At 30.0% G+C, this 22,491-nt stretch overlaps 3 protein-coding genes across 4 annotated transcripts; 2 read left to right on the forward strand and 1 right to left on the reverse strand.

Annotated features, from left to right (window-relative positions):
• Positions 1 to 1,345: 1,345 nt before the first annotated feature.
• On the reverse strand, positions 1,346 to 5,079 carry LOC137833020 (clathrin interactor EPSIN 1-like). The gene is made up of 6 exons (XM_090301791.1): positions 4,800 to 5,079; positions 4,294 to 4,479; positions 2,315 to 2,599; positions 2,100 to 2,183; positions 1,631 to 1,716; positions 1,346 to 1,474 (listed from the first exon to the last, which is right to left on the reverse strand). Exons 3-6 carry the CDS (start codon positions 2,378 to 2,380, stop codon positions 1,429 to 1,431), a joined length of 282 nt encoding a protein of 93 aa, XP_090157917.1. The 5' UTR covers positions 2,381 to 2,599; positions 4,294 to 4,479; positions 4,800 to 5,079; the 3' UTR covers positions 1,346 to 1,428.
• Positions 5,080 to 10,010: 4,931 nt separating this feature from the next.
• On the forward strand, positions 10,011 to 13,782 carry LOC137836825 (cytochrome P450 82A4). Of its 2 annotated transcripts, XM_090301077.1 has the most exons (3): positions 10,013 to 11,043; positions 12,940 to 12,958; positions 13,071 to 13,135. In XM_090301077.1, the coding sequence occupies exons 1-3, from the start codon at positions 10,114 to 10,116 to the stop codon at positions 13,073 to 13,075; spliced, it is 954 nt and encodes a 317-aa protein (XP_090157203.1). In that variant the 5' UTR covers positions 10,013 to 10,113; the 3' UTR covers positions 13,076 to 13,135. The 2 variants fall into 2 exon arrangements, with proteins under 2 accessions (XP_068501683.2, XP_090157203.1); XM_068645582.2 differs by having other exon boundaries at positions 10,011 to 11,043; positions 12,940 to 13,782.
• A 3,075-nt stretch (positions 13,783 to 16,857) lies between these two features.
• Positions 16,858 to 19,727, forward strand: LOC150027830 (cytochrome P450 82A4-like). Its single transcript, XM_090301354.1, has 2 exons — positions 16,858 to 17,894; positions 18,980 to 19,727. Exons 1-2 carry the CDS (start codon positions 16,893 to 16,895, stop codon positions 19,607 to 19,609), a joined length of 1,632 nt encoding a protein of 543 aa, XP_090157480.1. The 5' UTR covers positions 16,858 to 16,892; the 3' UTR covers positions 19,610 to 19,727.
• The last annotated feature ends 2,764 nt before the right edge of the window (positions 19,728 to 22,491 follow it).

Genomic DNA, 22,491 nt, shown 5'->3' on the forward strand with positions numbered 1-22,491 from the left:
GGAACAATGAAGTGAATTATTGAGTACAAAATTCGCTAAATATAACAACAGAACAATAAAAAGAGTTTTGAAGTGATTGTGTTGACACCGATCAATAATAAAACAAACAAAGAATTAGTTGCTTGAATTGAAAAAATAGGGATTAAGTTTCATCTTTCTCACTCTCATGTATTTTGATTAGGATGTTAATATTAAGTTCTTTGATTGAAATTGATGGCCATAGAAAATTCATTTTTATCGATCCCTCGCATATAAAATCCTTAAAAATGTTTCCTAAATATCGATCCCTTGCATATTTATAAAAACAACTTAGAATCCCATCCAGACGTTAATGTCAATTAACATTTCAAGTTTATCCTTAACACTCAAATATGTTAAGTATTGTTGTTCAGGTTTGAACCCTAAAAATACCTCCCGGTTAGATTTAAGACTATCAATTTGTCACAGAAAGTTAAAAGTAAAACAACAATACCAATAATCAATCAAGAACTTAATATTAATATATAAGATATCACCTCAATACATAAGAGTTTGAGCAGATTACTCAAAATCCAAAATGGTAGAATTAGCCACGCATACTTCTAGCACCTTCCATTCTCCTAATTGGGTTACAATTCACTCTATGGTGTTTTCCTCTCAATCTGACACAGTAGGATTGAGCCTCTAGCCCCCTATTTATCCTAATTTTCTAGGGTTAGGTCGCTTATTACACTACAAAAAAACGTGTATATTGCGGCGGTTATTTTCGCAAAAACTGGCGTTTTTAACCACCGCATTATACGTCTGTGGCGGTACCGCGTACCGCCAGAATTCTTGCCGCCACAAAGTTTAATGTGGCGGTCAATTGAGAACCGTTGTAGCAGACGCCATATTACGCATTGTATAAAGCGGCGATTTTAAGGGTATAATTGGCGTCAGTTATAAATATCGTAATTTTAAAGCTGGGTAAACCAATTCTAATGTAAATAGTGGCAGTTTTAACCGCCACTTAATACAGTATAGTATGACATTTATAATACACTTTATAACTGTCATAATTCGAATATTAAATATTTAATTTTATTTTTAATATTTATAATAATTTATTTAATTTTATTTTATAATTTGATTTCATAATATTATTTAATTTCGTATTATAATTAAACGTAATTTTATTTTTAAAATTTATAATAATTTATTTAATTCTATTTTATAATTTGATTTTATAATATTAATTAATTTGATATTATGTTTCATAATATAATTAAAATTGATAAATATAATAATCAAAAGATGAGTTCATTCATTCATTGAAAGAACAAAGTTCATAATGTCAAATTAATACAAACAACAAGTAAATTAAATTGTCAAAATATAAATTGTTTCACTTTCTAAACATATTACAAGTAAATTCTCAATACTAATTTGTCTTACTCCCTCCACTCGATCTTATATTCTGGTTTGGTAAAGGAGCACCACTAGCAACATCCGGTGCCTGAAATAAGTTAAAATATGTTTAAAGTTAATTGACAATTTTTAAAAAATAAATGAAAACAATATTATAATAAAATTTTAAGTATAGTAATTTGTAGAAGCACATTATACAAGCACATTATACAAGCAATCTGTAATCTTCATCATAGGATCCCACCTTGTCTCTATTGTTATCACCAAACCTGTCACCATCTCTAGATCCAAAGCCTCCATACTTACCACTGCTCTGAAACTCCAATGTAACTACATTGAGCACCCAAAAGAAAAATAAGAAAATTATTTTATGACTACACATTCTATTGTAGTAGTTTGTTGACCTGATAATTCTAGGATGAAAATATTGACAAATTTGACCTACTTGTCACGATTTGTAGCAACTTTATTTTTGACATCATGTATCTTATATTATCCCTATCATTCAAAAGGGACACAATGTTTTCATCCTTTTTTCTTGCATTGAGTCCTACGTCCTTCCCACTTGGCTCAACATATTCAAAACTAGAAAGTGCCTTAACCAATCCAAAGTAAATTAAGATAACATCAGAAAATACTCTTTTATTTTACTGGTCAACAGAGTTGTTAATTGCAAGCATGAAATTAGCTAAATACAAGAGAATTTCCCTTACTGAAAAATGAAAAGTATGTTCTATAATGTCGTCAACTGCACGTTCACATCCATGTGCTACCAAATACTCGATAACCGCTAACGCCTAAATTAACATAATTCAAGTTATTGAAAGAAAAGCAAATTGTATGTATCAACACAAAAAATACCTCCAAAAAGCCTTTTCTTTGTATCTTAAAATCTTAGGAAATGACATGATTATTTGGAAGGCATTACCTTGTATACATATCTCCAATCTTTTCCAGTTTCGCCCAGTCTTGTCCAAAGGACATTCATGGCCATTTGACATTCAGTAGCAGTATAGAAGAGAAGCAATAATTTAGTAGAACAAGTATCAGAAATTTTCTCAAAATACAAAAACAAAAAAACAAACAATAAAAGTAATATAACCGGAAAAAAAGATAGATAGATAGTTGTTTACAATTTTTTGGTAGCCGGGGAAATCTCTGCCAGTGCAGTACCATGAAGACCCCAAGGTTCATTATCAGTTGCATCGAGCACCTAATTTGTGAAAAATGGTAAAACAATCAATAAAATAATACTAGTGGCTAATACTAGTGACTTTATAGTTTGTAAATATATAAAATCTGGCAGTCCAACACAATGACATCAACAAATTATTCAAAAATTACTTGATAATAGGTAGAGAATATTTTCTCTTTTCAATCCATCCTTAAAACACAAATTGATGATTTTAGAATTGTTCTGCACCCTAAATCTCCTTAAGTTTCTTCTCATAAAACATTTGTATCACATCAAAATTTAATGTTAACACTTTCCATGATTCCTGAAAGGGGAAATAGTTAATGCATGAATGTATAAATCTCCGTGTACTAGTAAGAAATGATCCATCTAACTCTTCTCTACAAACCTTGAAAGAGAACAAACTAGTGTTCAACATCAATATATGTTTCCTACAAATTATATCTACCACATAATAAGTTGAATAAACAAGTTTTAAACTAGTAGAATTTTTTCCAACTGATTGAAAAGTATTTGGTGAAAGTGTCCATTTGTCAAAACTTTCTAATCAATTTCTCTTCCCATATTGGTGATAAAAAAATCTCTTCCCATAACACGTTTTAATTTAAAATTTATTAACGAGCTGAATTTAAAAATACTCATACCAATAATATTCAATGAATTAAAATTAATTTTCACAAATCTTAAAACAAAATACCCATGAAACAAGAAGAACCCTCTCTGTGTAACCCCCAAAATTTGACAAAGGTTTAAAAAGCACCAAATAAACCTTATGATATAATCGTAAATCTAGTTATGCACTACAAATCACTATTTATAAACTGACAAATGGACCTAACATGAAATTCTAAAAGCTAACATAACTTTTGCATCCAAATTGAATAATCTCCCCTAAGTGTCACCTAATAGTTCTGCAAATAGTCAAAGCTCAAAGGCTGTTGGTTTTTTAAATGGCCACCATCCAACTGGCGTTCTTATCTTTACAGGGTGGGATACAACACAACCAATTCCTAACAAGCCGGTCTTTTCTTGACTCCCAAAATTTAATAAAAAAACATTAATTTAAAGTATATTTCTTTGAATTGTCTTATTTGCAATTTCAATTTTTCATCAATGGAGAATCAATTTTAGAAACCCCACGAGCTCATTCAACTCCCAATATGATCCAAGTGGTTTCCAATGGACCCCTTCTACAGTACTTGATAATATTACTCGTCACCCCTATTTTTTTTCATCCAGCTTAGCTATTATAGTTTCAAACCCACTGCGTCTTTGAAGAAAACACTAATGTACTTAACTACACACAGCTATGTAAGCACTTTTATTACTATAATAATATTAATTAACTATCTTGTCACATATATTAATTATAATCTCCAGCAAAAAAAACCCAACATTATTAAAAATGATGCCTATAGAGAATATAACCCAATAACACCCGTCACTCAGTTGAATCCAATAATATCTTATAAAACGTTTTTTCAAAACTTATAAAACATGTGCTAATATCTTAATAATATCGTTACGAATAGCTACAACAAAACAACATTCAACATCGATGCACAAAACTTGACAGTGAAATCGTAGAGCATAGCATTCAACATCCACAAAAAAGAAAAAGAAAAATAAATTGATAGACAAATTGTGTACCTGCAGCATTCAACATCCACAAAAAAGAAAAAGAAAAATAAATTGATAGACAAATCGTGTACCTGCAGCTGGCGAAATTATAGAGTTTTCCGGTGCTGGAGAAAATCATAACTCCGACTTCAGCATCGCACAAGATCGCAAGTTGCTTCGCCTTCTTCAGCAAACCATTCCTTCGCTTCGAGAAGGTGACTTCCTGTCCCCATACCAAACCCTAACAATCAGATTCTTCCGATTCAGAAAAGCACTCGCTGTAAAACAGATCCACACACAAAACATCAATTAGATGAAGAAGAAAAAAAAATAAAAAGCGAAAATCAAAACAACGCGGTTGCGAAAGAGAAAATAGAAGACGCTTGGATCCACATGTTGTGGTGACGAAGGAAGACCAATTTAGTAACTAACTAATTAATAAGTTAAACAAAGAATTTTGGGAATAGGTTTTTAAAGGATTTTCAAAAATTTGGGAGAATCAGGGGAATGTAGGAAGCGAACGAGTAACTTGCAGAGATGATGGAGAGTGGAGAGTGAAAAAAGAGCGAGAAAATGGGATTGTTTCAAAAAACTCTACCTCAAACGGAGCTGATGGTGGATTTGGCAGAGAGAAAATGGTGAGTGGCGGAGAGAAGACGTTGCATTGTAGCGAGAAGATGGTGGATGTGGCAGAGAGAAGAACAACAGAGAGAAGACGCGAGTGAGTGAAGTAGGTGAGGGTTTCACAATGAGGTGCGCGAGTGAGTGAAGCGGGTGAGGGTTTCGCAAGGAGGGTTTTCATGAAGGCTTAACGTGAGGAGTTTTCGACCAGGATTTCATTAGGGTTCGACGCAGAGAGAAAGGAGGAGAGAGGGAAAAGTCACAAATGAAGTTTTCAAAAACAACATTAGGGTTCCTGAATAGTGAAACTAAATTTAAAAAAAAAATAATTGGAAATAATAAGGCGGATAATTGTGGCGGTTCAAACTGACATATTCTGAAGGATAATTATGACAGTTAGTTAAATGTCATATTATACGGAAATTTGTGACGGTTATTAATAACCGCCATATTAAAACTGTCACTTTATACATAATTTTTTGTAGTGTTATGTCGTGCTAATGGGCTAAGTGATAAAACATAAAAAAAAATCCCCAATATTTCTGACGTATTCTCGCTCAAGCGAGATACTCTTGTGGCGAAATAGTCTTTTTCTGCATCTCTTTGCATCCTGGGACCTACCTTCTAGCTTTATCTTTTTAGCTCAAATTATTCTCCTTTACTCCAAATCTTCAATCCTCCCTAAAAATATGCAATTAACACCAAATTTGGGAATAAAATTCTCTTATTCAAATAAAGATCATACAAAATGTATAAATTCATAAATTAGAGATCATTCTATATGTAAATTAGCAATAAATCCTTCTAAGTGCCTAAATTTTAATATGAAATATTACTGAAATTAGACACTTATGATATGCGGTGGTGGTTTTTTGGCTATAATGCTTTCTTCTTGAAAAATATTAATGGGAAGGGAAAAAGTGGTTGAGGATTCTTCTATAGTCTCTTTGTTTTTCTTTTCTCTTTGTCTCCTTGTTTCTTCTAGCTGCCTTTTCAATATCTAATTTAAACAATTGAGGATTCTTCTAGCAGAAACAGTTTAAGCCATAACAGTTCTTGGAGTTAATCTTTAAAAGGTTTAATTTGTATTTTTTAGAAGTTCACAGTGTATAAAAAAATAATTTTCTTTAAAATTAGATTCAAATTGGTTCTACAACAATGTGCTTTGATAAAGACTTTACTTTTAAATTGTAAAGCAAGATTCAAATCAGCTTTCAATAACCGTCTATTTAAACAATAAAACACTTTAAATCACATTTTAAAACCAAATTTGATATGATGATGTTTAAAACCAGTTCCAAAACGAGATTTCTTATTGATGGTTTGTTTTTAAGTATGAACTTGTCATCAAAAACACCATGTAGTTTTTAAGTTTGATTAATTTCTTTAGTTGTTAGAAGTAGTGAGTATGAGAGAAGAATAACACAATGATTTATACTAGTATGAGAGAAGTAGTGTATACACTCTTACTTACGATAAAGAATTATAAAAATTAAAAGAAGTAAAACTTGACGAAATTTGTACTTCCATCATTATTTTTTCTTTTTTCACTTACTTCTATATTCTTCTTTAATAAAAACAACATTGTAATATAGCAATTTTTTATAACAAAATATGACATAATTTTAAAACGTGTGAAGAAAATGGTATGGATGAATGGATACGTTATATTGGTAAATAAATAAAGCATTTCTTATTTTTATTTTATCATAAACTCTTAATTTTGATAAAAGAGGTCTACAAATTTTCAAACTGAAAATGGAAGGTTACCAAATGCGTTGGTTTTAATCAAGACAATAACTTGACATATACATACGCATCTTCAAAATTTTATTTACCCAGTTCTTACCAAAAATATTTTAAAAAAATTAATTTGTCGTCGTATAAATTCTCACTTCTAATTGAAAAATATATGACCATATTTATTTTCCAATTTGTAACAAAATTTACGAATTTATATATAATTTTACAATAATTATTTTTTAGTTTATTAACATGGCATAAAATTAAAGTTTTCCTTTTCTTTTATTGACATGTTGGTGGTCGAATAAGAGGTTTTTTTTTTCTTTGAATTTCTTTAATTATTTAATTACCTAAATTATTTCAATCAACACAACAACAAGTAATAATATTTCATTAATATTTCATTAAGTATACTAATTCTTAATATTTTAGAACAGTTACCAACAAGTATCCACAATTAAAAAATAAAAATAAATGTATAAATTTAATATATTATAAAAAATAGATTTGAATATTACACTTATCAAAATTACATTCTATTTTAGTTTCTAATTTTTTTTATAGACTCTTGAATTAAAAAAATAATTTTATTCATCCCAATCTAAAAGTGATAGTTTAGTCTTTTGAAATTTAAATACTATTTTGAGTTATCTAATTTATTAATAATTGACAATTTCGTTAATAATTATAGATTCAATTGAAAAAAAATAGAGAATAAACAAAACAAAGCATCAATGACATAAACTCATAATAATGGATCCAGACACCTAATTACAAAACATGATTTCATGTATATGAATTCGATTGCACTTTCTTTATAATGATATTTCTTTTGAGCTTTAATTATCTAAATTTTTTTCAAACAATTATATGTGACAAAGGATAACATGAAATCAATAACAATATATATGATGACGTTGAATGTATAACGATGTGACCATTTTACTCTATCAATCTATTCACATTTTTTTCCATTACAATTTGATTTTTGTGCTCAAGGTGATCAATCATGGATGAAAATAATGACGAAATAAAAATTAATATGCTCATTAAAAAATTAAAGGCAACATCGGTGTACCCGACATGGTGGCGACGAATTGCATCAACTACATTAGAACAGTTCTTTTATGGGTGGTTTGTGTGCTGCCTTGTGTGAATAAGGAAATTTTACGTATATATTGTGGAGGTAAAAAAACTTTTACTTGCCCCGCGGTGGACGCCAAATGTTCTAGCCAAGAGGATGTCTCCCTACTAAAGCATATAGTTAAGCTAGAAACAATGTTTTCTAGCCCTAGAGTGTTGTGTTTTCTTTCCCTTATATAAGATAGTGCTCTCCTCCCTTCTCCTTGTATCTCATCTTGTTTTAAGTTATATTTCCAAATTGATTACAATCACATATATACGGTCGATCTCCATAATCAACGCACTCTCCTCTTTATGAAAAATAAATAAGATCTTTTTCATTAACTTCAAATATCGACATTAACAATATTTTCACATCATCGGACTAATAAATTCATAACCATTATTTACATAGATTGACACAAAAATCATTTCATCATATGATAACACTCGACCCATGACCTCACAATACCAAATTAAAAGAATTCTTAATTTTTTTTTTAAAAATAAAGCTATTTTGGAATTATTGTTAAATTATTTCATCTTAATTTAGGTCTTATTTTCAAAATTTGAATTCCAACACAATTTAATTTATCCATTAATATAACGTGTCTTAATTTTAATTATATCTCTATACTTTTTTAGTAAGTTTTAAAAGTCTTGTCATGATTTGTGCGTGTTATCTTTACTCGGGGACTCTTTGTGTCTTTCCAATGTTCTCATATGTCCCACAAGAGACAAAGTCTCTTTTCAATTATTTTAGCAATGATAGAATACTTACTTATTTTAAAATATTATTCAGTATTATTAGAGCATTCTTATTGGGGTAAGTCAGGTACTACTTTAATGTTTATGTACTGTTTGAATAAATGTCCCATTGAAAAATCTGAGCATTTTTGTCCCATTCTTAACTTTATTGTTTGGTAGAAATTTTTCGTCCGGAAGAGTAATTAAGTGGTGCAGTTTCTACCTAACTCTCCGGCCACCTGTTTAATGCTAATACGTCGTCATTCGTGCTCATATGTTGATGCGAAAAGATTTATTTCACATTAAAAACATATATTTAACATCACATTATTATAGTAATATAATCAGGTTTAAAATTAAAAAATAAATTAAATATATGTTTAATATGTCTCAGTTTTTTTCTTTCAGAAAATGTTTTTTATGATTGATTTAAATTTTTTTTTTCTTATTTTTATAATTATAATATAATTTTTTAGAATAAAAATTTAACTTTTAAAAAATTAATGTGTTTTTTCTTTTTAAAATTTTGTTGGAACTTTATTAGAATTGTTAAAAATTTAAAAAGTATATTTAAGAGACGTATTTAACTTGATTTGCACTACAAGAAAATCATCACATAGAAATCAATTTTTAGAGACCAAAATAATTAGTTGTAGTAGTAACTAAATTAGAGACCATTTTAGAAACTAAAAAAAAATTTAGTTTCTAAATTAGTTTCTATTATTGTTAAATAGTTTCTAAATTGATATCTAATTAGCAACTAAGATTTTAACTATCAATTATTTAGTTTCTAAATTTGGTCTCTAAACCATGGTTGCTAATTAGATACTAATTTAGAAACTATTTAACAATAATAGAAACTAATTTAAAAACCAAATTTTGTTTTAGTTTCTAAAATGGTCTCTAATTTAGTTACTATTGCAACTAATTATTTTGGTATCTAAAAATTGGTTTCTATTTCATGGTTTTTTCTAGTGTTGATAAGTAAGAGATTTATGAGAGGTATTAACACTTTCAACAATAAAAACACACTCTTCACACCATAATAAATTAATATATTTTTTTTAATTTAAAAATATTATTATAAACAATGTAAAATGTATGGTTTTTTTTTTATTGTTTATAGTCTCAACAAACCTTTTCTCTTATTAAAAAGCAGTGATACTTTATAATTTGTGTTTTATAAATAATTACTTTACAATTTTGCTATAGTGATATAATATTTAAAGTTATCTAATTAATTTATACTTTTTACATTTATTATATTATTATAGTTGTAAAGTATTATAAAATTATCTTTATGTTGAGTAAAAAATAGATGATTTGATAAGTAATTAGAGAGATCTTTATAAAAGTGGAGTGATTTTTGTCTATTATCACTATGAAGTTTGTTATTGACACGATTTTTCCAAATTTAGAAAATAACTATATTTTAATTATGAGTGGCGGCAAATATTAATTCATCTTTTCAAGAGAGAAATGATATTTTAACTATCAAAAATGATTTGATTTGATTGATTTAAATATAAATATATATTATAATAAGATTGTATAAAATAGTAGGGTTGTTAGAAACCTAAGAACAGTGTCAGAGAGTGACTCACAAGTTAGAGATATTAAAATCCAATTTGTGTAGCCTCAAGCATGCATCGCATACACAATCTTCTCTCTTGGGTAAAATGGATCTAAATGTTTCTGCAATTGGACTTGTTTCTCTACTTCTCTCCTGTTTCTTTTTCTTTGGTCTCTTCAAATTTTCTCAAGGAAAAGAAGCTCCCACAGTTGCAGGTGCATGGCCAATACTTGGCCACCTTCCATTGTTGAGTGGTTCAAAGACACCCCATAGAACTTTGGGTGCTTTGGCTGACAAATATGGACCCATTTTCACCATCAAACTTGGTGCCAAAAGCGCTTTGGTAATCAACAACTGGGAAACGGCAAAGGAATGTTTTACCACAAACGACATAGTCGTTTCCTCTCGCCCCAAGCTTGTTGCTGCTGAACACATGAGCTACAACCAAGCCATGTTTGTGGTAGCACCCTATGGTCCCTATTGGCGAAAAATAAGAAAGATTACAGTTTCAGAGATTCTCTCCCCTCTGCGAGTGAAGCAGCTGCGTCATGTTTTTGAGTCAGAAGTTGAAGGTTCGATCAAGGAGCTCTTCAACTTTTGGCGTAGCAACAAGAATGAGAGCGGCTATGCCTTGGTGGAGTTGAAGCAATGGTTTTCTCATCTGATATTCAACATGGTCCTTCAAATGATTACAGGGAAGCGATATTTCAGTGCAGCAACTGTGGATGATGAGAAGGCACGGAGATTTGTGAGGGCTATGGAGGAGTTCATGCGTCTGTTCGGGTTGTTCACAGTGGGAGATGCTGTTCCATGGTTGAGATGGTTTGATTTTGGAGGGCATGAGAAGGCAATGAAAGAAACTGCGAAAGAGTTGGATAGTATTATAGGTGAGGAGTTAGAGGAACATAGAAAAAGGAAGGGTTTGGGTGAGAAGGTTGATGAAGCTAAAGATTTCATGGATATCATGATTTCATTGTTTGATGGAAGAACTATTGATGGGGTCGATGCAGATACCGTAATCAAATCCACCCTGCTGGTATGTATATTCATTACACACATTATAATCTTTTCAAATTTCAACAAAATTCAACATACATATAAAACGAATTATTATATATATATATATATATATATATATTTATATTGGTATATGTTAATTTTTTCTTAAGAGATATTTAAAAAAAAAAATAGTTTCTATTATTAATAAATAATTTCTAAATTGGTATCTAATGTTTTAATTATCAATTATTTAGATTTTAAATTTTGTAGAAATAATCTTGGTAGCTAATTAGATACCAATTTAGAAACTAATAACTTTTTTAGTCTCTAAACTAGTATTTAATTTACTCAATATAACACCTAATTATATTTGGTATCTAAAATTGGTTTCTATTTAATGATTTTCTTGTAGTGATGGTTGTATAGTTTAATATATACCATGATTGTAAAGTCTATCTAAAGAACGAGAATGCCGGTTAGCCTATCCTATATAGGTCTGTTCCATATAGAAAATGAATGTTGATTTTATTGGTTTGTCTTTAATGCTGATTGCTTCCCAAATGCGCACATAAGAAATATATATTTTAAATTATAAAAAATAAATTTTGAATATTTATTTTATTAAGTTAATCTTTTATTTATTTAAATGAATTAGATAAATTGTCTCACAGTATTATTGTCATGATAATGCCTAATAAGATATAGGTAAAAAATAATATTATAATTATGTTTTGATTTTCAATAAAATTAGAATTTTAAGGAAAATACATTATTACTATTCTAATTTGAAAAGTAATATAAAATAATAATATATATATATATATATATAATACAATTTTTAAATTTTATTATAAAAAAGAGCAAGGTATGCTAATGCATTTGACATATGATGATATGCATTCCAGAAAGACAAAAAACACCATTAAATATTAAAAAATTATTATTGAATTTTGTGAAGCTGCTATGAATTAGGGATCCAGTGTAGTTTCTTCATGCACCACCTCCATGTCTTTCTTCTTGCATTCCATAGTTCAGAAAATATTCAAATTACCCTTTGATATTTTTCATTGAATGTTTTTCTTTAATTATGAAATGTGGCATTTCATCTAGAAGTTAAAATTTGTGTTTGGGAATGTACATTATTTCAGATTGCACAATCCAAAATACAAATTTGTATACCAGATTATAGAATTTGAAATGAATAATTTTAGAAATTTTGAAAATAAGTGGCTGCAAAAAAAATAAATCATGGGGGTATATATAAAAAAAATTAATTCTTAAAAAATGTGGATTATACGGGTCAACGTGCCCTATCCCACACTTTGCCGGTATGGACTATGGGTTTTTAGAAATTTTGAAAATAAGTGGCTGCAAAAAAAATAAATCATGGGGGTATATATAAAAAAAATTAATTCTTAAAAAATGTGGATTATACGGGTCAACGTGCCCTATCCCACACTTTGCCGGTATGGACTATGGGTTATGCGAGGCGGACCAACAAGTTGAAATAGCCAGTCTACCCTGCATTTCTTTTAGCGAGTCAAGGACTGGCCTACACGACCCACCCCGTTTTGCCATCCATAATTTATGTAACTAGTTACTAAATATAAAGTATTATAATTATGTGAAATATATATAATAAATAATTTATTTACGTAAATTACACTATAGTAATTTTAAATTTGATTAGAGTAAACAACACTTGTAAAATATTCTTCTATCATGTTTATTGGTAATTTTTTCAAGTAAATGTATCCACAAACACTTACAAAAGAAATAAATAAGATGAAGAAAATAAATAAATTTTTTACAAACTAAAATTAGTATATATGAATTAAAAAAATATTTTACATAAATTTATTTTAATATATGATTTGTTTCTCTTATAGAAGAACTTGTGAATGACCATATTCTTAATTTTCTTAATTTGCAGGCAGTGATTGCAGGAGGAACTGACACAAGTAATATTGTTCTTACGTGGGCAATATCTTTGATTTTGAGGAATCCTTTGGTATTGGAAAAAGTAAAAGTGGAACTAGACATTCATATTGGAAAAGAGAAATGCGTAAGTGAGTTTGATATAAGTAAGTTAACATATCTTCAAGCCATAGTCAAGGAAACTTTAAGATTGTATCCTCCTGCTCCTCTTTCGACGCCTCGTGAATTCATAGAGGACTGCACTTTAAGTGGTTATAATATAAAAAAAGGAACTCGTCTAATCACAAATCTTTGGAAGATTCACACAGATAGTAATGTTTGGGAAGATTCATTGGAGTTCAAACCAGAAAGATTTCTTACAACTCATAAAGATATTGATGTCAAAGGTCATCATTTTGAGTTATTACCATTTGGAGGTGGCAGAAGAATGTGTCCAGGAATATCCTTTGGCATTGAAGTAGTGCATTTCTCTCTTGCTAGTTTTTTGCATTCTTTTGAAATTTTAAGCTCATCACCTGATCCTATTGACATGACCGAAAACTTTGGATTAACCAACACCAAAGCTACTCCACTTGAGATTCTTATTAAACCACGTCTATCTTTTAGTTGTTATGAAAACAACTAATCCATGTGTTAGCCATACGGTCACAGTTTGTTTTCATTCAAAGTACTTTTTTTCTATAATATCGTTAAAGTCTTTGCTATCTTTGTGTTTTCATTCAAAGTGCTTGATATATTTGCACTTTCGTTTAAAGTACTTGATATATTTATAGTTTATCTTTGTAAACTTTGAAACTCTTTCAAATATATCATTAATGAAAAGTATAATTACACTGTATATTCTCGCTACATTTACTCTTTTATACTTATTCCTTCTTTATTGATATTTTCTTTATATTTTCCAAGTCCCTCCTAGTGAATTCTCAGTGGTTAGCTGAGGACTGAGTGTAGCTCTGGGTTAAGAGTGAATCAATATAAACTTCTTGTGTGAATCTCTCTATCCTTACACCCTTTAAACTGTTTTAGCTTTGATTTTATAAACTACTGGTTAAACAACCGGTTGTTTCGCAAAAACAAATGGTTGATTTTCTGGAATCAAACTAAAAACAGTTTTATAATTAGATGAACAGTTTTCTAATTGATTGATTCTTCACTATGTCTTTCACTCTACCTTCAATACTAGCGAAAATCTTTCAAAAACAATTCACCCCCCTCTTATTTAAGGCTTATAATTCTAACATCGTCTTCCCATTAATGTTAAGAAGTGTACCAATTAAACTATCACACACATTCTTCTTTGCATTAGATCAATACAATGTCTGAATTCTAATTTCGACCAATATGAAAGATCAAAGAAGATTGATTTTTTCTTCCATATGTTTGTCACAAATGACTTCTTTCTTGACTTCTGAAGGTGTGTCCTATGTTATTTACCTTTTCATAAACCTCAACACTAGTTAATGGAGTTGGTAGACTGACAGTCTTTTGATGTCCATTAAAGGCTTTTTTCAACCTCCGGTAAGGATGGTGACTTCTAAGAAACCTTCGCTGCCAAAGATATACTATCTTCCTTTCATGTTTCAATTGCTGAAAAGCAGTGTCTTCTTCACATATTGGACATGCTTTTTGACCCTTGACACTACACCCTGATAAGTTATTGTATGCCTAAAAGTTATTTATTATGCAAAAGAGCATGGCAAGCATCTTGAAAGTTTCATTAACAAACCAGTCAAAGTGTCATTAGCAACATGGCTTACAGTGAAAATACGAGGGGTTGTAAAACATCCTTCATAGCTTTAATTCCTACGGTTTCTGACCTAACTAAGCTGCGATAATATAAACTGTTTTCTCTAGTTGGGATTTTCTATAAAATCATATCCAAAGTGTTGGCTAACAGAATTAAGAAAGTCATGTCTAACATTAAGATGAATCTCAAAACACATTCTTGTGGGGGAGAAGGCTTTTGGATATCATTTTAGTGGCCAATGAGGTCGTGGAGGATATTAGGAGTCATGGTAAGAGTGGGGCTATTGTCAAGGTGGATTTTGATAAAGCATATGACTCGATGATGTGACAATTCATGTTTTATATGATGAAGAAACTAGGCTTTAGGGAGAAGTGGATTGGGTGGATCAAGTGTTGTTTGGTTTCTTCCTCAGTTTCTATTTTAGTTAATGGTAGCCCAATTTCTGAGTTCAACCCATCTAGAGGGTTAAGGCAAAGGGACCCCTTGGTCCCTTTCCAACTCCTTATTGTTGTCACTACCAGAAAATCATTAAATATAAACTAATTTTAGAGAAAAAAATAATTAGTTACTATATTGACTAAATTAGATATTATTTTAGAGACTAAAAAAAATATTGGTATCACTATGAAACTTGACATCTAAGCTAGGATGACACCTATAGTAACAACAATCATCATCCACCACATGAAAAAAATATCATTAAAAAAAGGAAAAAAGAAAGAAAGAAAGGAAATACAAGCCATATGGGGAGACTAGACCAAAACCCATATACAAAAATCCTAAGAAAAGTGATACTTAGGTAATCTATCCCTACTAATAAAGAATTCTAAGAAAAAACTAGATGGAAGCCTATTAACCAATTAAATTGTTCTCTATGAATAAACCCTAAGTTAGCAAGCTTATTAGCACATTCCTTTCCTTCAAAAAAAATGTGAGAAATCCCACATATGATTTTTCCATAGAAATGAAGGCAAGTGTCCACCTATTATGAAGAATCCAAGGAACCTTAGTCATAGTAGTAAATGCAACACAAACCAAGGTAGAGTCACATTCAAGTCATAAACTAGTAAGACCCATCTTTTTAGTTTCATAAAAGGCCTATATATCTCCCTAAAACTCAACAACCAAAGTAATCTAAAAATCAAGGAAAGCAGAGAAACCACCAATAAAATACCACCACAAGCGGCAAAACCAGGATAACCCCTAGTAACACTATTAGTATTAATTTTAACCCAACCTGGTGAAGGAAACTCTCATCTAATAGGAGGAGGATGAAGAACTTTATCACTACGAGTATTAATATCAAAGAACTTAAGCACATTGAATTCAATCAAACATATCATTCCTTATAGAACTTTTAGACAAATTACACATTAGGTAAGTAAAATCCTTAATGGTGGAAATGGTCCTGAAAAGACCAATCTTAACCTAAAATCTAGCATAATTTCTCATACGCCATATTATCCTAGAAAAGGTAATCACAACAAGTTTAATCAAATTAACCAAATGACTATCATCGCTCTTAATAAAATAGGAGATCACTCACATTAGAGAAATGGAATTAAGAATGTCTTTTAAGATACCTATATTTGTTATAATTAAATATCCAAATTATTATTTCTAAAATTAAAATTAATTTTATTACTAAAACTTAAATTTTAAAAATGCATATTTGACTTGTGTTTAAATTTATTTTTTATTTTTAAAGTGGACTAAAATCTTTAGCTCTACCTAGGAGTAGATCAAACAAAAAAAAAAAAAAATTTGATTAGAAAAAAAATGAAAGTGACCTAAACTGGATCTTTCATAAGTATTCCATATAACTAAACTGGATCTGATCGACCAACCCAGAATTAAAATCCAATGTCGATCATGGAATGAACCAGAAACACTTTCTAACTCACCCTACTTTTTCCTTTTTTTTAGGTTCAAGATAAACGTGTTGCACTTGATGATATATAGTGTCATCTTCAGCACCTAACCAATTAATAACTTCTTCTTCGGGCAAATTTTGTGGTTCACATTTGTCGCTATTATTGTAAACAAATTATTAATTGCTTATTAGTTTAACATTTCTCTTTTGTAAATTTGCAATTAATATTACTATAAGAACAGCAGAAATTTCACCAGTCTCATTCATCATCATATTTAAGCAAATATATTTATCAATACCAATTCAAATAACATCAGTAAACTTACCTATGTTAGTACAATTCAAACTGTGGCTAATGAACAAAATGTGTATCTCAATGGAGTTCATTTTGGATTACCTTAATGGCAGTGCCATTGGTCTTCTTTCGCTAATCCTCTTGTATATGTTTCTGTATAATCCCTTCAAATTTGGTAAGGGAAAGAAGAAAGAGGCTCCCAAAGTTGCAGGAGCATGGCCAATACTCGGTCATCTTCCTCTGTTGTTGAGTGGTTCAAAGAGACCACATAGAATTTTGGGTGCTTTGGCTGACAAATATGGACCCATTTTCACCATCCAACTTGGGTCCAAAAAGGCTTTGGTAATCAACAACTGGGAAATAGCAAAAGAATGCTTCACCACAATCGACATGGTTGTTTCTTCTCGCCCCAAGATCATGGCCATTGAAATCATGGGCTACAACCATGCCTTGTTTGGCTTTGCACCCTATGGTCCCTATTGGCGCGAGCTACGAAATATTACAACGTTAGAGATCCTTTACCCTCGTCGACTGGAACAACTGCAGCATGTTCGTGTCTCAGAAGTTCAAAACTCGATAAAAGAGTTGTATAATGTTTGGAGTAGCCGAAAGAGTGAGTCTGGCTATGCCTTGGTGGAGCTGAAACAATGGTTTTCACACCTTGCATTCAACATGGTTCTTCGAATGGTCGTTGGGAAGAGATATTTTGGTGGTGAAAACTTGCAAGATGAGAAGACAAAGAGATGTGTGAAGGCTGTGGAGGAATTCATGCATCTGTTGGGGGTGTTCACAGTGGGAGATGCTATTCCATTGTTGAGATGGTTTGATTTTGGAGGGCATGAGAAGGCAATGAAAGAAACTGGAAAAGATTTGGATAGTATTATAAGTGAGGAGTTAGAAGAACATAGAAAACGGAAGGGTTTGGGCGAGAAGGATGATGAAGCTAAAGATTTCATGGATGTAATGATTTCATTGCTTGATGGAAGAACTATTGAAGGGATCGATGCAGATACCATGATCAAATCCATCGTACTGGTATGTATGTTTAATTTACACCTTATAATGCTTGCAAAATGCGAAACTTCAACAAAATTAAACATATAAATGCAACATAGTTCTTAATTTGATGGGGTTAGCGATGGATCACGGGGATCCTAAAAAGCACTTTGTCAGTTTTAGGGTAAGTGGAGTCAAAGAAAGTGTTAATTTGATGTGCGGTTGTGTGTGGATAATTGTGGTAGGAGAGATATGAAAATACAGGAACAAAAGAATCTTCACAGGTGGAAAGATAGATCATAATGAGATTTTTGACCTGACTCAACTGAAAGCGTGGTCTTGGATAAAGTTCAGAACACATGGGGTATGTTTTTCCTACTCTTATTGGTGCCTTGTACCAATGGTTTGCATGAAGTCTGTCAAAAACCTGTAGGAGAACTTTTTGAGATGCGAGGCTATGTTTGATAGTTACGTCTTGTAGGTTAGGTGATTTCAACGCTGTTTTCATTGTGTATGGTGGTAGGATGTTGGAGATCCCACATCGCCTACAGATGATGACATTTCATTGTATATAAGTGGGTGCAAACCTCACATTCTGACCCAATTTTATGGGGTTGAGTTAGGCTTAAAATCTTGTAATATGGTATCAGAGCCATTTTCGAGCCTATCCTAGCGAGAGTTTGTTGGGCTTATCAAGCCACCTGCTATCGGACCATTATCGGAGCTGTCACTCTTGGTGTGAAGAGGGTGTGCTTCTTACCGATTGTATACGGTTGAGGTATCATTGAAATACCTCATAGTTCTTAATTAAATTTAAAATATTTCCTCAATCTTCTAACTAAAACATAGATAGTTAATTAGATACTTATATATTAATTTAGAAATTAGTTTATAAATATTATTAATAATAGAAACTATTTTAGATATTAATAATTTTGTAATCTCTAAAATAGTATCTAATTTAGTTAATATGATGATTAATTATTTTTTGTCTCTATAATTGTTTTTTATTTAACAAATTTTTTAGTGATTATTTTATATAAACTAATTTTATTATATGATTTGTTCCTCTTATATAAAAACTTGGGAATAAGACCATGGCCTAAATTTGCTTAATTTTGCAGGGAGTGATTTCAGGAGGAACTAACACAACTAATACAACTCTTACATGGGTAATATGTTTGATTTTGAGAAGTCCTTTCGTATTGGAAAAAGTAAAAGTTGAATTGGACACTCAGATTGGAAAAGAAAAATGCGTAACTGAGTCTGATATAAGTAAGTTAACATATCTTCAAGCCATAGTCAAAGAAACTTTAAGAATGTATCCTCCTGCTCCTATTTCGCCACCTCGTGAATTCACTGAGAATTGCAGTTTAGGTGGCTATAATATAGAAAAAGGAACTCGATTGATCACAAATATTTGGAAGATTCACACAGATAATAATGTTTGGGAAGATCCATTGGAGTTCAAACCAGAAAGGTTTCTTACAACTCACAAAGATATTGACATCAAAGGTCGTGATTTCAAGCTATTACCATTTGGAGGTGGTAGAAGAATTTGTCCAGGAATATCCTTTGGCCTTCAAATGGTGCATTTCATCCTTGCTAGTTTTTTGCATTCTTTTGATATTTTAAGTCCATCACATGATCCTATTGACATGAGCGAAACATTTGGATTAACAAACACCAAAACCACCCCACTTGAGATTCTTATTAAACCACGTCTATTTGTTAGTTGTTATGAAAACAACTAATCCCTATGTTAGCTACACGTTCATAGTTTATATTCGTTCAAAGTATATTTTTTTGTTTACATTTGGTATCTTTTAGTTCGTCTCACAAACAAATTAAATATTATGTATACTTGTCATCTTTGTATTTTCGTTCAAAGTACTTGCTATATTTGTAATTTATCGTTGTAAATCTTTCAAATATATCATTAATGATATTATAATTACATTGAATGTTCTCACCATTTTGACTTTTTTTTCTTATCCTTTCTTTATTTATATTTTTCAAGACTCTAAAATTATTTTTTAATGATTTTTTTTAGTAATAATTTGCTTACAATACCATTTTAGATATCAAATATCAAACTATGTTCATCCATTCAAGAAATCATATATTTCAAACTTATGATATTTTATTTTCTCAACAAATCACATTACTAGCTACTTAATTTTCCAAACATTTCATGAAATCAAATTAGTTCACAAGCAACTAGTTTATCCTACCTGATTATCAATATCCAAACTTGATAACTTTTACCATCTCAATATCCAATAAAATTTCATATAATTTGTAATACTTCATTTATATTCTTAATAAAACAACATTTTTTTTCGGATTAAAACATTTAAAGTTATGTAATATATTATGAACCACAACTCCTACACTAGGATGAAAAATAACAAGTATATAGGATAACTTTGATTCTAGGAAAATGAATTTTTTTTCTCAATATTACATATATAAAAAGACTCTAACTTTACTGTAAGTGATAAATTAGTAAAAGTATTTGTATTAGTCTTGGTTAGTATTGATGCTAAATATTAAAAATAAATAATCACTATAAAAAATTATTTAATAATAACTAATTTTAAACAACATAATAATGTGAGTCACTGTATTAATTAAGTTAGAATAGTAAAACTATTTGTGGCACTGTGAGATTAATGTTGATGTTAAATATTAAAAAATAAATAAGATTAACTTCCGTTTGGTGTCAATACTATTTTTTTCATATTTATTTAAGTTATCTTTAGTTATATTGGTAGAAATTAATTTTAGAGATAAAAAATAATTAGTTGTTATATTAACTAAATTATATACTATTTTAAAGACTAAAAATTTTTTATTGGTGTCTAAATTAATTTCTATTATTGATAAATAATTTTCTAAATTAGTATCAATTATGTCCCAGAGTTTTATCTACCAACTTTAGAATCTAAATTAATTGGTAGCTAAAACATTTGTAGTTAATTAGATATCAATTTAGAAACTATCAATAATAGAAACTAATTTAGATATCAATAATTTGTTTAGTCTCTAAAATAGTATCTAATTTAATTAATAGTAACTAATTATTTTTTATCTATAAAATTATTGATTTTTATTTAATGATTTTTTTTAGTGAATATTTATCCTGAAATATTTTGTAGTCTTCAAATTGTTCATTTAACTCTTATTAGTTTTTTCATTATTTCAAAATTTTAAATCTGTCAACCGAACCTCGGATATGTATAAAACCTTTGGATTAACCAACTCTAAAATCACTCAACTTGAGATTCTGGTTATACCATGTCTATTTCCAAATTATTATGAATGTAATGAGGACATCTTTGCATAAAACTATAATTTACGAGATGAAGATGTCTTTTATGTTACAACAAAGAGTATAATTTGCTGATCTAGTATTTCTATAAATTAGAAGATGAAGTAATTGGTACATGTTATATAAAGGCATATAATAGCCATTTGAGTGAATAAAGTATCAATTAGTTTATAAGTTGTATATATTTTTATTATTCCTTACAAATTGAAATCAAAGCTTTCACTAGGTCTGATATATATAATTAAGTTATAACTTAGTTAAGAGAGAAGAAAATACACAGAGATGACTTACACAAGTAATTTTCATGTCAAATATAGACATGCAAATAATAATAATAAAGGAAGGATGAGTTCCAGGAAATCACAACCACTCAACATGGCAATCACAACCAGTCAAATAATTTTACAACTTTTTTCTCCTCATATGTTGTAAGAGGAAAAAAACCTTCGCATATGTTGTAAGAGGTTATTCAGAAGGTGAATGGAAGGGCCCGGTCATAAAAAAACAAACAACTTGTTTTGCCGTGGATGAAAAACAGTGTGATTGGTTATTTTTCTGATCTCTTGGACTTTGCTCAGTTGTGTGAATAACACATGTCTTTCCTTCACAAAAAATGTGAGAAATCCTACATCTGATTTTTTCATAGTAATCAAGGCAAGTGTTCCATCTATTATGAAGAATCAAAGGAACCTTAGTCCTAACGGTAAATGCAGCACAAATCAAGGCATAACCATATTCAAATCATAAACTAGTAAGACCCATCTTTTTAGCTTCTTCAAAGACCTATATAATTCCATAAAACTCAACAACCAAAACAATCTAAAAATCAAGGAAAGCAGTGAAACCACCAATAAAATATCATCACAAGCAGCAAAACCAGGATAACCCCTAGCAGTACTATTAGTATTAATTTTTAACCGAACCTAATGAATGAAACTCTCATCTAATAGGAAGAGGATGGAGAACTTTGTCGCTACGAGTATTAATATCAAAGAACTTAAGCACATTGAAATCAAACATATAATTCCTTATAGAACTTTTAGACGAAATCCTTAATGGTGGAAATGGTCCTGAAAAGATCAATCTTAACCTAAAGTCTAACATAATCTCTCATACGCCATATCATCCTAGAGAAGGTAATCACAACAAATTTAATCAAATTAACCAAAGGATTATCATCGTTCTTAATAAAATAAAGGAGATCACCCAAATTAGAGAAATGGAATTGAAAATAGTCTTTTAATACCTATATTTGTTATAATTAAATATCCAATTATTATTTCTAAAATTGAAATTAATTTT

This window comes from Phaseolus vulgaris, chromosome 4, assembly GCF_051622355.1.
Source record: "Phaseolus vulgaris cultivar YP4 chromosome 4, ASM5162235v1, whole genome shotgun sequence".
NCBI lineage: Eukaryota > Viridiplantae > Streptophyta > Magnoliopsida > Fabales > Fabaceae > Phaseolus > Phaseolus vulgaris.

Bases quoted from the DNA above. Each gene is read 5' to 3' on its own strand.
- LOC137833020 (XM_090301791.1), bottom strand. From the start codon at position 2,380: ATGGCCATGAATGTCCTTTGGACAAGACTGGGCGAAACTGGAAAAGAT. The intron at 1,717-2,099 runs GTAAGGGAAATT...TGCTCAATGTAG, and splicing joins AACATACTTTTCATTTTTCA to TTACATTGGAGTTTCAGAGC. The intron at 1,475-1,630 runs GTGGGATCCTAT...AACTTATTTCAG, and splicing joins GTGATAACAATAGAGACAAG to GCACCGGATGTTGCTAGTGG.
- LOC137836825 (XM_068645582.2), top strand. From the start codon at position 10,114: ATGGATCTAAATGTTTCTGCAATTGGACTTGTTTCTCTACTTCTCTCC. The intron at 11,044-12,939 runs GTATGTATATTC...CTTAATTTGCAG, and splicing joins TAATCAAATCCACCCTGCTG to GCAGTGATTGCAGGAGGAAC.
- LOC150027830 (XM_090301354.1), top strand. From the start codon at position 16,893: ATGTTAGTACAATTCAAACTGTGGCTAATGAACAAAATGTGTATCTCA. The intron at 17,895-18,979 runs GTATGTATGTTT...TTAATTTTGCAG, and splicing joins TGATCAAATCCATCGTACTG to GGAGTGATTTCAGGAGGAAC.